The sequence below is a fragment of the Ictalurus furcatus genome, chromosome 11 (genome assembly GCF_023375685.1).
Source record: "Ictalurus furcatus strain D&B chromosome 11, Billie_1.0, whole genome shotgun sequence".
NCBI classification, from domain to species: domain Eukaryota; kingdom Metazoa; phylum Chordata; class Actinopteri; order Siluriformes; family Ictaluridae; genus Ictalurus; species Ictalurus furcatus.
This window is the reverse complement of record NC_071265.1, coordinates 24,449,823-24,463,627: the sequence shown is the minus strand read 5'-3', so window position 1 is coordinate 24,463,627 and position 13,805 is coordinate 24,449,823. Positions and strand designations below refer to the sequence as shown.

General features: G+C 38.3%; 1 protein-coding gene across 1 annotated transcript in view; it reads left to right on the top strand.

Moving 5' to 3' along the window:
* Positions 1 to 13,805, top strand: part of srgap3 (SLIT-ROBO Rho GTPase activating protein 3) — a 144,930-nt gene that overhangs the window by 107,002 nt on the left and 24,123 nt on the right. The window contains exons 11-14 of the mRNA XM_053636879.1: positions 3,526 to 3,553; positions 6,512 to 6,614; positions 11,357 to 11,417; positions 12,625 to 12,702. Coding sequence (XP_053492854.1) covers positions 3,526 to 3,553; positions 6,512 to 6,614; positions 11,357 to 11,417; positions 12,625 to 12,702 — 270 coding nt within the window. The remainder of the gene's footprint in view (positions 1 to 3,525; positions 3,554 to 6,511; positions 6,615 to 11,356; positions 11,418 to 12,624; positions 12,703 to 13,805) is intronic.

Here is a 13,805-nt window from a genome sequence, read left to right as displayed (position 1 = left end):
AATATATCATGGATATTGTGATATCTTTTTATTAAATTCTTTTCCCCCCAAACTGACTGGAAGCAGGTGATATGATGTTAACTTTTTGTATATAATCTTTAAAATTTTTTAAATGTATTTGTTTTCTCCTTTTCATTGTTGAACATTTGTAAAAATGTATTTAATTTTTTTTATTACTTAATTTTATTTGACAGACATTAAATAGTATCATACATTTTTTTAAAAAAATGCAGCACTATACAGTTGCAATCAAAATGATTCAACCCCCATTGCGAATCAGGTTTATTGTCAAAATTTACAGACTTTCAGCTGTTTGCAATGAACAAACAAAACAAAAGCAATTGAAAGAGTTCAACACAAAGAATGCTTTGAGTGGTTTCCTCAAATTCAACTGAAAATGCAACTTATCATTATTTCTCCAGTTTCAAAATTATTCAACCCCCTGAATAGACTCTCTCACAACAGCACAAATATGCAAAACAGGTGTTGTCTCAAGCACATCTGATGCAACTAATCAAGGGCTTCATTAGTTGCATCAGGTATGCTTGAGCTGGAACACATGAAATATCTGAACTGGCTTGGGGTAGAAAATACTTGGAAATACCTGGACAGGACAGAAAAAGGAAGCTGTCAACGGCTGCAACCAGATTTCTGAGATGGCAGGTTGTGAAAAACCCTCGAGTGACTGCCAAAGACCTGCAGAAAGACAACAGGCACGGAGGTTTCAGCAAGCACAGTAAGGCGTGTACTAAACTCAGAAGGTTTCCATGCCAGAACTCCACCACTACTAAGATGTACACCACTACTGACCCAAAAGCACAAGAAAAGTTGACTCAAAATCATATAAATAAGCCACAGACCTTTTGGGATTATGTTCTGTGGAGCGATTAAACAAAACTGGAACTTTTTGGCATGATGGATCAGCAGTATGTCTGGAGGAAGAAGAAGGAAGAAACAACACTCTGTCCACAGTCAAGCATGGTGGTGGCTCGGCGATGCTCTGGGGCTGCTTTGCATCCTCTGGCACTGGAAACCTGCAGCATGTGGAAAGCAAGATGGATTCATTGGAGTATCAGGAAATCCTAGGAGAAAACGCCATGCCGTCTGTGAGGAAGCTGAAGCTTGGGCGTCATTGGACTTTCCAACAGGACAGTGATCCCAAGCATACCTCAAATTCCACCAAGGCTTGGTTGCAGAAGAAGTCCTAGAAGATTCTACAGGGCCATCACAGTTACCTGACTTGAACACCATAGAACATCTCTGTTGGGATTTGAAGAAGGTGGTTGCAACACACAAACCCAAGAATATTACTGAACTGGAGGCCATTGCTAATGAGGAATAGGTTAAGATTCGTCAGGAACACTGCCAGAAGCTATGCATCTCATTTGGAGCAGGTCATAACAGCAAAAGGGTGCTCTACTAAGTACTTAAGATGCTTGCCATGAAGGTTGATTAATTTTGAAATACATATACATATATGTAATAGATATATAATTTTGGTAATACATATTGTGTTTTGTAGAAATACCTTCAAGAATTTTTGCCCACTCCAATTTTATACTCATATTAATGCTGTGAAATCATATTTAAAATAACATCATAAAATACTCTAAGCATGAATAAAAGCATCAGGACGTTCATTTATGGTCATCTTACTGTAAACATCCTCCAGCTTTCAAGGTCTCTGAGAATGGCGCACACTGTAGCCAATCAGCAATGAGCATCACATTTGTTTGATTTTGTTGTTGTGTGTTTAGTTTTGTTTAGCATTTTCTGATTTGCTTTTATGTTATTTTGGTTTGTTTAATGTATTTTGCACTTACAGGCCACCCTAGAGTAAGGAAGTAGGTGTTCTTTTTTCCATTCTCCATAGAGAGAAACCCTCATCCTGATTTTTTGGCAGCTCTATTATGGGCAGTTTGCACCCAATCAATCAGCATGAGCGTTTGGGCAGCTGCTTGTGCGCTGTGTCTTAATCTAATGGCGGCGCAGTGTGCAAGAACCCAGCTGAGACCTGCTATGCGTATGGATGTTCCCAGACAAATATGCCCCCCTGCTACCCAGCAGCCCCGGCACTCAATTACACCAAATCAGACCAGACAGGGAGGGCTAGACGTCTGGGTCCTGTTTTGGCCACAAGCTAAACGTGTGTGTGTGTGTGTGTGTGTGTGTGTGTGTGTGAGTGAGACATATGGTGACTGCAGGTACAACCCCTGTTTTTAATTATTCACCTAATTGATCCTAGATGTATTAGATGATCTGGCTTACTAGGTGCACTCAGCTGTAGTGATATCCTCATGGTTGACGAGTTACGTGCCAGCTGGTGTCATCACCATATCTATGGACATGGCCAAAAGTCTAAAAGCTAACTGGGGCATAATCCAGCAATCTGAAAAAAACGGAGTAATGTTTCAAATTGGGCTCCTTCTCAACCAGCAACTTCTGAATGATTTTTTTCCTCCTCGGTTGGCTGCTCAAAAAAGCTTTCTCTGAGAAAAGCACCTCAATGACATTCACAGCAGATAAGCAAGTAGAATTATTTGGAGTAAAATTATCCTAGTAGGTCTTTTGGAGCTTTCATAGATATGGAATTAGAAAAAGAGAACACTAAGTGGTAAATAGGGCTGGACACTTTATAAAAGGGATTATTATTGTGGCGCTTCAGCTGAGCTATTTCTCTGGAAAATAACTAACAGGAAATGCACTGTTTCTTCACACGAATGCTTTATAGCACTCAGAGAAAAAAATGTCGTTACCCTGCTTCTGTTTTTTCTACATTTGTCAGAAGAAAAAATGTAAAATGATTTTTTCCATTGTATTTTTTATTTCATACTGGTGATACATTGACATAAATATAATGGCCTAGATCATATTTATTTGAAGAAGTTGCTCAACACTTGTTTATTTTAAAACGCTGATTCATTTTATAGCCATAGGATTCATTTTTAGATAGTCCCTTGTGTACCACTGTTCAGTGAAGGGACACACCCTCTTTTTCTATTAGCATATTTTTGGTCCAGTGATGGCTGCTGGGACTATATGTGACAGACGCACTGTGGGTGTGTCTGTCGGTTTCCTCAAAACCCTTTTTTAGTCTTTTACATTGCCATGTTTCAGACAAATGCAGCACAGTTAATTGACCACATACATCCACACGCAGACGTTCCTGTTTCTCACCCCTGCGAGCCGTCTAGCACCCCACAGGGAACTGTTAAGGTTTCTACAGCGACCAGAGCACTCCTTTGTCTATATATCAGGGATGCCGTTCACCCATTCATCCTTCTCTCAATAGACTGGGTCACTTTCACTAAAACCCCACACCCAATCCATCAAAGGTCTACAGCTTAGAGCACAACATCTTATAATAGTTCTGATCTCCCTCCCCCCTTCTCCCCCCCCCCCCCCCAAATTCTTCATTTCAATTCAATTCAATTCAATTCAATTTTATTTGTATAGCGCGTTTAACAATGGACATTGTCTCAAAGCAGCTTTACAGAAAAAAATTATTCTTTCCCTCTTTTGCAGGAGAAAGGGCTGAGTGTGGAACGACAAGGTAAGACCTTTGGGAAAATTAGTTCTTTAGAGCATTTTTCCTGATTGAAGTGACACTTCATGTGATTGTACATACCTGAAAGTGTTAAACACTAAATAATCAAGTTTTACATGCGAAAATGATTACTCCAATTTTAAGCACTAATGTTGATATACTGTATACTGCTGGTTTAATTCACATTTGAGCTACTTGCACTATGCAGTAATGACAACACCCTAATGCCTAACCTAAACGCAGTGCATTATTCACTGCTAGATGATAATAGATCATTAAAATATATAAAAGTACTAATCATGACTGTAGTATTATAAAGTTCTATCTGGGTTAAGAAGAAATGGAAGATATATTGAGAGAATGTTATAACTATAGATACCCAGTTCTCACTTTATATTTAAATTCTTTAGGCAAAGATATGAATTGCATGTTTTTGATCTAACTCCAGAGCTAATTTGTCCTAGAGAAAAAAAGTGTGAAAACTGGTGCAAAATGTACTACAATTCAGAAGGTAGTTTTTTTTTTTTCTCATTTAAAAATGTCTCTCTTAGTCCGCTCTTTGCATCCTCATTCAGCTGAACAAACAATCCAGAACAAGTCAGTGACAAAGAAAGAAATGGAAGGAAAGGCAAATATTTATTTTCTTGGCCTGCCCGACTTAGTTATTGCACAGCGGTCGAAGAGGACTTGTCCCCAAGCTGTCATTGGCAGGTTCGGTACTTTCACTGAGTAGAGTTAGAAAAGCTGTGCCATTCTTTGCGATAGAGAGAATAGAGCGTCCGCTGGCAAGCAGATGTCAGCCACCATCTGTGCACATACTCCTGAAAACCTGTTCAAACTGCTGAGTAAAATGCTATGGCACATACCGTTGCTCCAGAGGCGGACATTTACTGTTCATCAGCTACGACTTTGAACCATTAACCCTTTCTGAAACGTTTACATTATTAAGTCCCTCCAGGATTTTGCGATCACAGAAATGAACGCAAAATCAAGTAAACTCTGCAATAAGGCACATTATGTGACATCAACACAACACACATTCATCCAAAGCCCTCTTCAATTCCCGTTCGTTGAACATGAGTACAGCTAAAAAGGTCTCATTTACCAACAAGCATCATTGCATCGATTTCATGCAATTGCAATTTCACCAATTCAAGTGGTTTTCCACAAAAAAGCACAAAAAACCCACAAATTACAGCGCAAATTTTGAAAAAATCTGCAGCAAAATTAAGCACAAAATACTCTATGGACTCCTGTACGGACTAATTAAGGAATGTCTTGTGAACTTCTGTTTATATGTTTACAGCTATGATAGCAGCATTACGTGGGTCATTCCTTTCATGCGCTGCTACCGCGCTTGTTCTAATATATAATTGTTCCCATATAGACAACTTACACAGGGCCTTGTATGGTGGCCAATCCTCATACACAGATTAAAAATGTGTGTAACTGTTAATATGGTGAAGTTTTCTGTTAGGAGATGTTTAGCATTTTTTGGGAGGAGTCTCCATTGTCAGAGCTTTAACAGTCACAGGTAAAGCTGTTACTTTACGTTTGCCGACACATAAAAGTCTTCAAGATAGACGAATTAACACTCTGCAGTTTCTTGGTAACATGACAAGCTGTTTGTTTGTCTTATTAACTACAATAAGACATGGGAGGTGCTTGTGTAAGAACGACTGTTTATAGCTGCCATCATGTAAGTGATAACGTGAATGAATTTAATGTTCTACAACATTAAATATGACTGTAAATTAGAGATGCACCGATACTAAGTTTCTCAGCCAATAGCGATTATTCAGAGTGATATCAGTCGGTACCGATAATTGGTGGTTCTGCCTTTTATGCCTTCTTTTATATTAATAATAATTAATTCCACAATTCTGAAGGAAATGCAAATAAAACCTTTATTCTCTCCATTTCAACAAGTTGTCTCAAGTAACTGGTCTCATAAACAGAAAACACATTACTCTAATTAACATTAAAACATGAACTAAATTCTGAAGATTAAAGTAAGATTTCTTAACTTATTGAATGTTATTAATTCATATTAACAGAATGAATTGACTGAATTCTAAAAAACCTCCTGTTTTTTACCTCCTGTAATTGTCACCCAATTCAAGGTAATTCCACACAAGAGACATCATCTTTACACACAGCACAAATTCGATGTGTTTTCCCGCCCTCTTTTGATTGACAGGATATAATCGGCCCTGGTCATCGGATGTTTTTAAACTATCAGCCCATGGCTGATAGCCGGAAAAATTGCCTTTATCGGCCGATACAGATTATTGGCCGATACATCGGTGCATCTCTACTATAAATTGCTAAAAGTACAATGTATTACTTATTAATAACCAAAAAACTGTCAGCTTAAACATTTCAGGATGTGCACAAATAAATGCAGTCAAAACTAGGGTTTGTAGTTAATATGAGATGTTTTCGTCAGGGAGAAAAAAGTCAGTGCATAGAAAGAATGACTCCTAAATAACTGTGGTGGCTAACCTTGAAGAATAACTCCAGAACTAAACATAAACACCAGCATATGTAGTTTTCCTGGCATTTACAGCTAAGTGCAGTTCAGTGTGATATTGTATCAGGTTGTGTGGGCTGTCACAACTCTAGAAAGCAATTAAGCATTTCCTAGCACAGTGTGTGTTTCTGTACCAGGCTGCTGTAAAAGCCACTTAACATTGGTGAACACACCTTCTCTACAGTTGGTATGAGGGGTCATTAATGAGATCATAATTATTTTTTATTAAGGTGAAACACGCTAACGCTGTTATTTATTTAAACATGTCATTAGCCACTAAAACATTTTCTTTTGAGTTAATCAAATTTGTAGATTTCAGGTAGACATTTGGACTTTAGACATTGCATGGTGTAATATTTCATTACATTTGGTGTTGTGTGTGTGTGTGTGTGTGCGTGTTTTTGTTCCTTCTTGCCGTATTCATTTCCCAGACCCCCTACCCTACCCCCGAAACCACAGAAACTACGGAAACCCCGGCCACGCTCCGTCTATAATCATAAGCTGTTTAATGGAAATATGGAGACCTTCATTAAGGTACCATGTTGTTATAGACAGCACTCTCTACTGGAATGGAGGGCTGACTGTGGCACGCAGGCTATTTATCCTCTGTTCCTTAGCACTCGCTAGCTCCCTTCCTTTGTGCCTTCCTGTAACTCACGCCTCCTTCTTCTCCTGGCAGTTATGATGCAGATTATAAGGGTGGTTTTCACACACGAAAACCAGTTGACACACAGAAATGTCTTTTTTTTTTTTAAACAAATAAACAGGATTAGCTGTGTTTATATGATAGATGTGCCACCCTGTGCTGCATCCTGAGCCATTCCAGCAACCGCTCTGAGACTCAGGACGACAGTGTCGTCTCCATGGCGATCCTGTCGTTCCTTCCTAATCTGTGATTGTCTTGCTTTTCTCACCCCTCTGCTCCTCTCGCCACTGCTTTCTGTCCTAGGGGAAGAAGGAATGCCCGTATTCGCCACCAGGTACATTAGCACAGAGCAAAAACAAAAGTGTCATTTTGGTTTCTTATGCCACTGGTGAACAAATGGACATTCTCACTTGTCTAATCAGAAGTGAGTTCAGTGGTCCGTGCACCTTTTGTTCATTCTATTTTGTGTCAGCAACAGAAATGGAAAAAAAATGAATGGTTATTCAGTCATTGTTTCAAAATCCAGGCAGGAAAAACGAAAACGTAAGTCATATCGCTGTTGCCTATAAGGCCTTAAATCATTAGTCATAAGTCACGGACAACCAGTATGCCTGTGACTCTTAGCCAGTGACTCTGTGATTCCACTATGGAAATAAAAGTGGCTAAAGCTTTAAATGAGGAAGCACAGGGGCCTGGCAGACCTAGCTACCTCTGTACTGATGGTAAGAAGAGACCAAACATCCTCATGTTTATTGGAAAGATTGCTTATGATTAGGGATGCGCCGATCGATCGGCCGCCGAACGGTATCGGCCAATAATCACATTCTATGACTCGGTCGGTAGTCTCTAAATTTGGCCGATCTCATGAACCGATCGCAATTTGATGATGTAAAACCTGTGAGGGCGTGAAACACATGATGACATTAAACTTTAGCGCTGCAGTCATGTCATCACCAGTGTGGAAATATTACAAGGCCTCAAGAAACATTGAAAAATTCACCATTTGCCGTCTATTTTTAAAGGCCTATTCAAATGTTCATTGTAAAATGAATATGTACTGTGCTTATTTATTTGATTCTCAATTAAAACAACAATCTACAACATTATATAGTTATCTACAACTTATATAGTTTTACTACAAATTATATAGTTATCTACAACATAATATACAACTTGTCAACAAGAAATCGGTAATCGGTATCGGCTGCAAAAATCCTGATCAGAGCATCCCTACTTAACCACCCCCCCCCCCCCACTTTTATAGCCTATTACAGAAGATCAATTATGCTAATCTTACCCACAGCAACTGTTTTCAGGATTTGTTTTTATAATCATGAGGATGTTTGGCCTCTTCACACCCCCAAAAGAGCTAAACACATTATTTACATCAATACAGTTGTCAATACAGAGGCAGCTAGGTCTGCCAGGGCTTGCCTCATTTATAGTTTTATTTACACCTCTAATTCCAAATGTGTTTGGAATTAGAGGTGAATTATTTAAGAAATATTCAGCACAGAATCTCCTAATAGTCCCTGAGGAAAGGCCTTTTGTTTCATCACAATCATGTGACAAGATCATGTTTTTTTGTATAGGAAAATCTTTTTCCCTCCTTGTCTATAATTATTTTAGAATACAGTTACAAAACCTAAAGCTACCTAAACCTAAAGAGCCATACTGTAGGTGTATTGGTTGGCCTAGACCAAGGATTTATGGCCCAATTAGCATCAACCCGTTTTGCTGACCCATGTTTTTAATTTACAAAGAAACACAAGTTTTTTGAATGGATTTATCTGCTATTTCTGACAATATATTTATATATTTTTAATTACTTGATTTTTTTTTCTCTCACCTGGATTTTGACACAATAATCATAGAGCAATTCGTTGTATTTTTCATTTTTTTATGGACATGAAAATAGAATAAACAACAAGTACACTGACCTTATAATCGCTTTTAACATATACTTAACATATACTTTAATTGGAAATGAACATTTGTTGAGAACAGATGTGCCTAATGTGCTGTTCTTTTCTATAATGACTCTGCATGCTTTAAACCCCAAAGTTTCAATTCAGTCATATTCTGTACTTGAATATTTGAATGTATTTAAATAAATGCCAACAAACTAACAGAACCCAAAGCCTCAATGCCCTCAACTAATATTGGCACCCTTGGTAAATATGAACAAAGAAGTCTATGAAAAATTGTCTTTATTGTTTAACTTTTTGATCTTTTGTTAAAAAAATCACAAAAAAACACTCTGCTCTCATGGATATAAACCAAACACAGGTTTATCAAAAAAAAAAAAAACCCAACACTTTGTTAACTATCACTGTTCAACAGTTATTGGCACCCCTATGAATTCATATGAGAAAAATATATTTGAAGTTTATTCCCATGGATATTTTTAAAAAATTGTACATGTTGGTGACTAGGAAATGCCCATTTCCACCATCGGGGCAATAATTACGAAGTTCCAGTAAACTGGAAATGTTATGAATCAACCTGGAAGAGGACGTGTGTCTATATTGTCTCAACACACTGAAGAGGATGGTTCGAGTGGCCAAAAAATCTCCAAGGATCACAACTGGAGATTTGCAGAAGTTAGTTGTGTATTGGGGTCAGAAAGTCTCCAAAACTACAATCCAAAGTCACCTACATCACCACAAGTTGTTTGGAAGGGCTTCAAGAAAAAACCTCTACTCTCATCCAAAAATATTTCAAGGGTCTTGCCAGAGACGAGTGGAACAAAAGGGATCAGATTCTGTGGTCAGATGAAAACAAAATAGAGCTTTTTGGCAATAAACACCAGAGGTGGTCTTCACGCACACAGAGAGGTAGCCATATGGAAAAGTACCTCATGCCCACGGTTAAATATGGTGGTGGCTCTTTAATGATTTGGGACTGTTTTTCCGCCAGAGGACCTGGACAGTTTTTAGGATACATGGCGCCATGGACAAATATCATCATATATTAAATGAAAACCTGACTGCCTCCAGAACCAGAAAGCTTAAAATGGGCCGTGGTTGGATGTTCCAGCAGGACAATGATCCAAAACATACATCAAAATCAACACAAAAATGGTTTACTGACCACAAAATCAAGGTCCTGCCATGGCCATCTCAGTCCCCTGACTTGAAATCCATAGAAAACCTGTGGGGTGAACTGAAGAGGAGAGTCCACCAGTGTCAACCTCAAAATTTGAAGGATCTTGAGAGATTCTGTATGGAGGAATGGTCTCAGATCCCTTGCCATGTATTTTCCAGCATATCCTACATTATAGGAGAAGACTCAGAGCTGTGATCTTGGCAAAGGGAGGTAGCACAAAGTATTGGCTAAAAGGGTGCCGATAATTGTTGCACACCTATATTGAACAAAAGATAAAAAGGTTCAACAATACGGACAATTTTTCACAGTTTTCTTTGCTCATATTTACCAAGGGTACCAATATTAGTGGATGGCACTGTACATACACACATACACATTCATATTTACATACATACATACATACATACATACATACATACATACAATAGATATAAAATGTCTATAGAGCCTTGATAATTGCAAGGTTTTGTCATGTAAAAAATTATACCAAGATAAATCCTCTCAGATCTTTTCCCAACTTTAATGTGATACAGCTACCAACAAAATTCAAGTGAAAATCTAATAGAATCGTTTTAGGAAAAAGAAAAAGAAAAAACTTGCATTAACCTGGTTGCACAAGTGTGTACACCCTTTTATAATGGGACATGTGACTGTGCTTTTTATTGTCCACCTGTCATCGGTGAACTGATTCTGATTAACCCCAAATAAAGATCAGTTGTTTCTGTAGGAAGTTCTTTCTATAAAGCATGTACATATGTAGCATATTATGGAGAGGTATCAATCAGGAGAGCGATACAAAAGAATTTCCAAAGGATTAGATGTATCATGGAACACCATGAAGGCCATCAACAAGCCCATCCAAACTTTGCCAAAAACCTACGTGGTCACGCCAAAGCATCTGGCAAAATTTGTTATGGTCTGATGAGACAAAGGTAGAACTTTTTGGGCATAATTCTAAAATATATGTTTGGCACAGCTTATCACCCATAGAGCACCACACCCACAGTGAAGCATGGTGGTGGCAGCATTATGCTATGGATCTGTTTCTCTTTAGCTAGGACTAACTAGGCCAGTCTATTTTAGCACAACAGCTACACGACTCGGTTAGACAGCTGAAGATGAAGAAAAATGTCACCTTCAAAAAAATCCAAGTCAATGAAGGAATGGCTTCAGAAGAAAAAGAGCAATGTTTTGTTATGGCCCAGTCAGAGCCCAGAACTAAATACTATCAAAAACCTGTGGAATTACTTTTTCCTAAAACTTTTCTATTTGAAAAGTTTTCTATTTTCCAAGTGAATTCTGTTGGTTGTTATATCACATTAAAGCTGGAAAAAGATCTGACATGATTTATCTTGGTTTCATTTATTAGATCACAAAAATGTCTGCATTTCTTCTATTTGGCAACTACTTCCATACATGTGAAGACATACCACCATTACAGTTTATTTATAAGCCATATTATAACTTGTGTGTGTGTGTGTGTGTGTGTGTGTGTGTGTGTTTTTCACATCACTGTTCTCAGGATTCAGGTCAGCCCATTCCTCTTGTGGTGGAAAGCTGCGTTCGATACATCAATCTGTATGGTAAGCAGTCCAGATTTAAGTTTGGTTTGCACTTCTTAGAAGCTCTTATTGGTTGTAAGTGAGCTCTCATTTTTATTATAAACACAGCTCTTTCTTATCATTCATGGAGAGTGCTATGCACACTAAACGGCAGGGTGGAGGATATGTAGATTTAGCGCAGATGCTAATTTGAATACTCATCTGTGCAGATGCATCTGCTGAAAGTTTTGTGATTGTTGGAAGCTTTGTAAGGAGACAGTTCTTCCAGTGTGCCATCTGTTGGAGAGTGGGTGAGGTAAAGTCAGTGGAATATGGCTTTTCCACTCAGTCGCAGTGAAAGTGGATTCAGTGATATTGATTGATAAAGATACAGGAAGCCATTTTTTGTTTATATGAGACACTGTGTGTAGTTATTGATTTTTGTTTCTGGAGTATAAGATTTCTTAGAAAGGGTTTTGTCCACAAACAATAAAAACACCAGCCATGCATCAGTATAATACTATGATTTATGTTATGGTATTTAGAGTATTTTGAGATGCAGCCAGCAGTGTTTCAGACACTCAGGTCCAGAGTTATGATTGTACTGGAATTTTCAACAGTGCCTCAAGATTCATTGCCACTGCTAATTCTGATGGCACTGAAGCTGGTTTTTTATTTGTTACTAATCTGTGTCCTTTGGGTAATAAAAAGGAGGGCAGTATTAAGTAAATTAGATGGCATATTATGGTCTGAACACTGGGCAGCAGTAAAACTGGACAGCTGTGTGATTTATTGCATCTCTGTTAACTCCCAGTTGAAAAATATCCTCGACCGAGCTCTATAGCTGCATGTGTGTAATGGTTCCTCCTCCCAGGACAACATGTCCACACATTTTCACACATAACAACATGAGCAGACCATCACAGTCTTCCTGTTTCATTCCAAACTCTTCTCTTTTGTGACATAGGACTGAGTCAGATAACCATCCTCATTTCATTTCCTTTACCTGACACATCATGTCTGCTCTGGCCTAGTGGCATTCCCTATCTAATGAAATCTCAGAAACTGACCAGAGTAGCTATCATAGAAACCACATGTCCCTCAAAAGCAGGAGGGCATGTGTCTCATGGAACAGAAGGACACTTTACAGCCATATTGCATTTCCCTGCTTTATGTTATGCATTTTCAATGGCATGCCTTGGCATGCCTTGAGTCTTTCTGGTGTCATATTTTTCATTTTCTATTTCAGGTCTGCAGCAGCAAGGCATATTCCGAGTTCCTGGATCTCAGGTGGAAGTCAACGATATCAAAAATTCATTTGAGAGAGGTGGGTTTGCAGGGGAGGAAGCATACGTGTTTTCAAATTGCTTTTATTTCTTTAACTCGTTAGCTTGTGTCAGAAAAGATTATGTAACAATTAACATAACAGATGTATTGTTTGATACAAAGATCTCGAATTGATACCGCCACAAATCAAAGAATACATTCAACAGAATATGAATACATTCATAATAAAGTAGGTTGTATGTCGTACAATACTGCTTATATTACGTGAGGTATAATAAAGCTTAATCAAGCACACACTCCCTCTGAAAAAGTAGCTTCATCTTCACCTCAAATCAGGAGAGGCTGCAGGGGTTTAAAAAAAAACACAAGCTTATCCTAAGCATGCAGTTTTTCACAAGCTAATGTCCCACATATTTGCATACTTGCATACTAGCATATTAGTTTTGGAAAAGCAGCAAAGTCAGCTGCATGCATGAGCTGGAAAACTTGCCCAAATCTTTAAGGTCTGGTGTAAGGGAGCACTTCCTTGTAAGTTACAATACTGACTGCCAGTGAATGGCAGGGCAAATCGTTACAGTATGCAGAATCTGCCAAATAAATAAGAGCACAATAGCTTCTGAGTGGGGCAAGAGAAACACGTCCATCCTATCATTGGTAGATCGCGAGTTCAAATCCATTGCCTGCATAAGACATATATACAGGCAATTCTTATGTTTGCTGCATTGAAAAGGTATCATATCATGTCGAATTTGAATTGTGTGTATCATTACACCCCTACAAACACAACCTTCAGTTGAACCTTCAAAGACCAACCTCTTCCATGAACTAACCCCTTACTTGCACTTACACTAGCTCTTACACCTCTCCTCACTTTGCTCCTCTAGCACTCGATTAGAAATCTTGTATGGTAGCACTACTTGTAGTGTTCTCTGCTTGACACAATGCTTTGCTTGTATTTCCTCATTTGTCTGCTAAATGAATAAATGTAAATGTAAGACAAAAAATGTAAGAAATATTCATTATCCAACTCAGTAGCTTTTCACTCATGGCTCTGCTTTTTCTCCTTAACCACATACCGTATTTTAGACACATAGCCCTTGTTGTGTGTTATGCAATAATTTATTCATAGCCCTCTTCCCATTC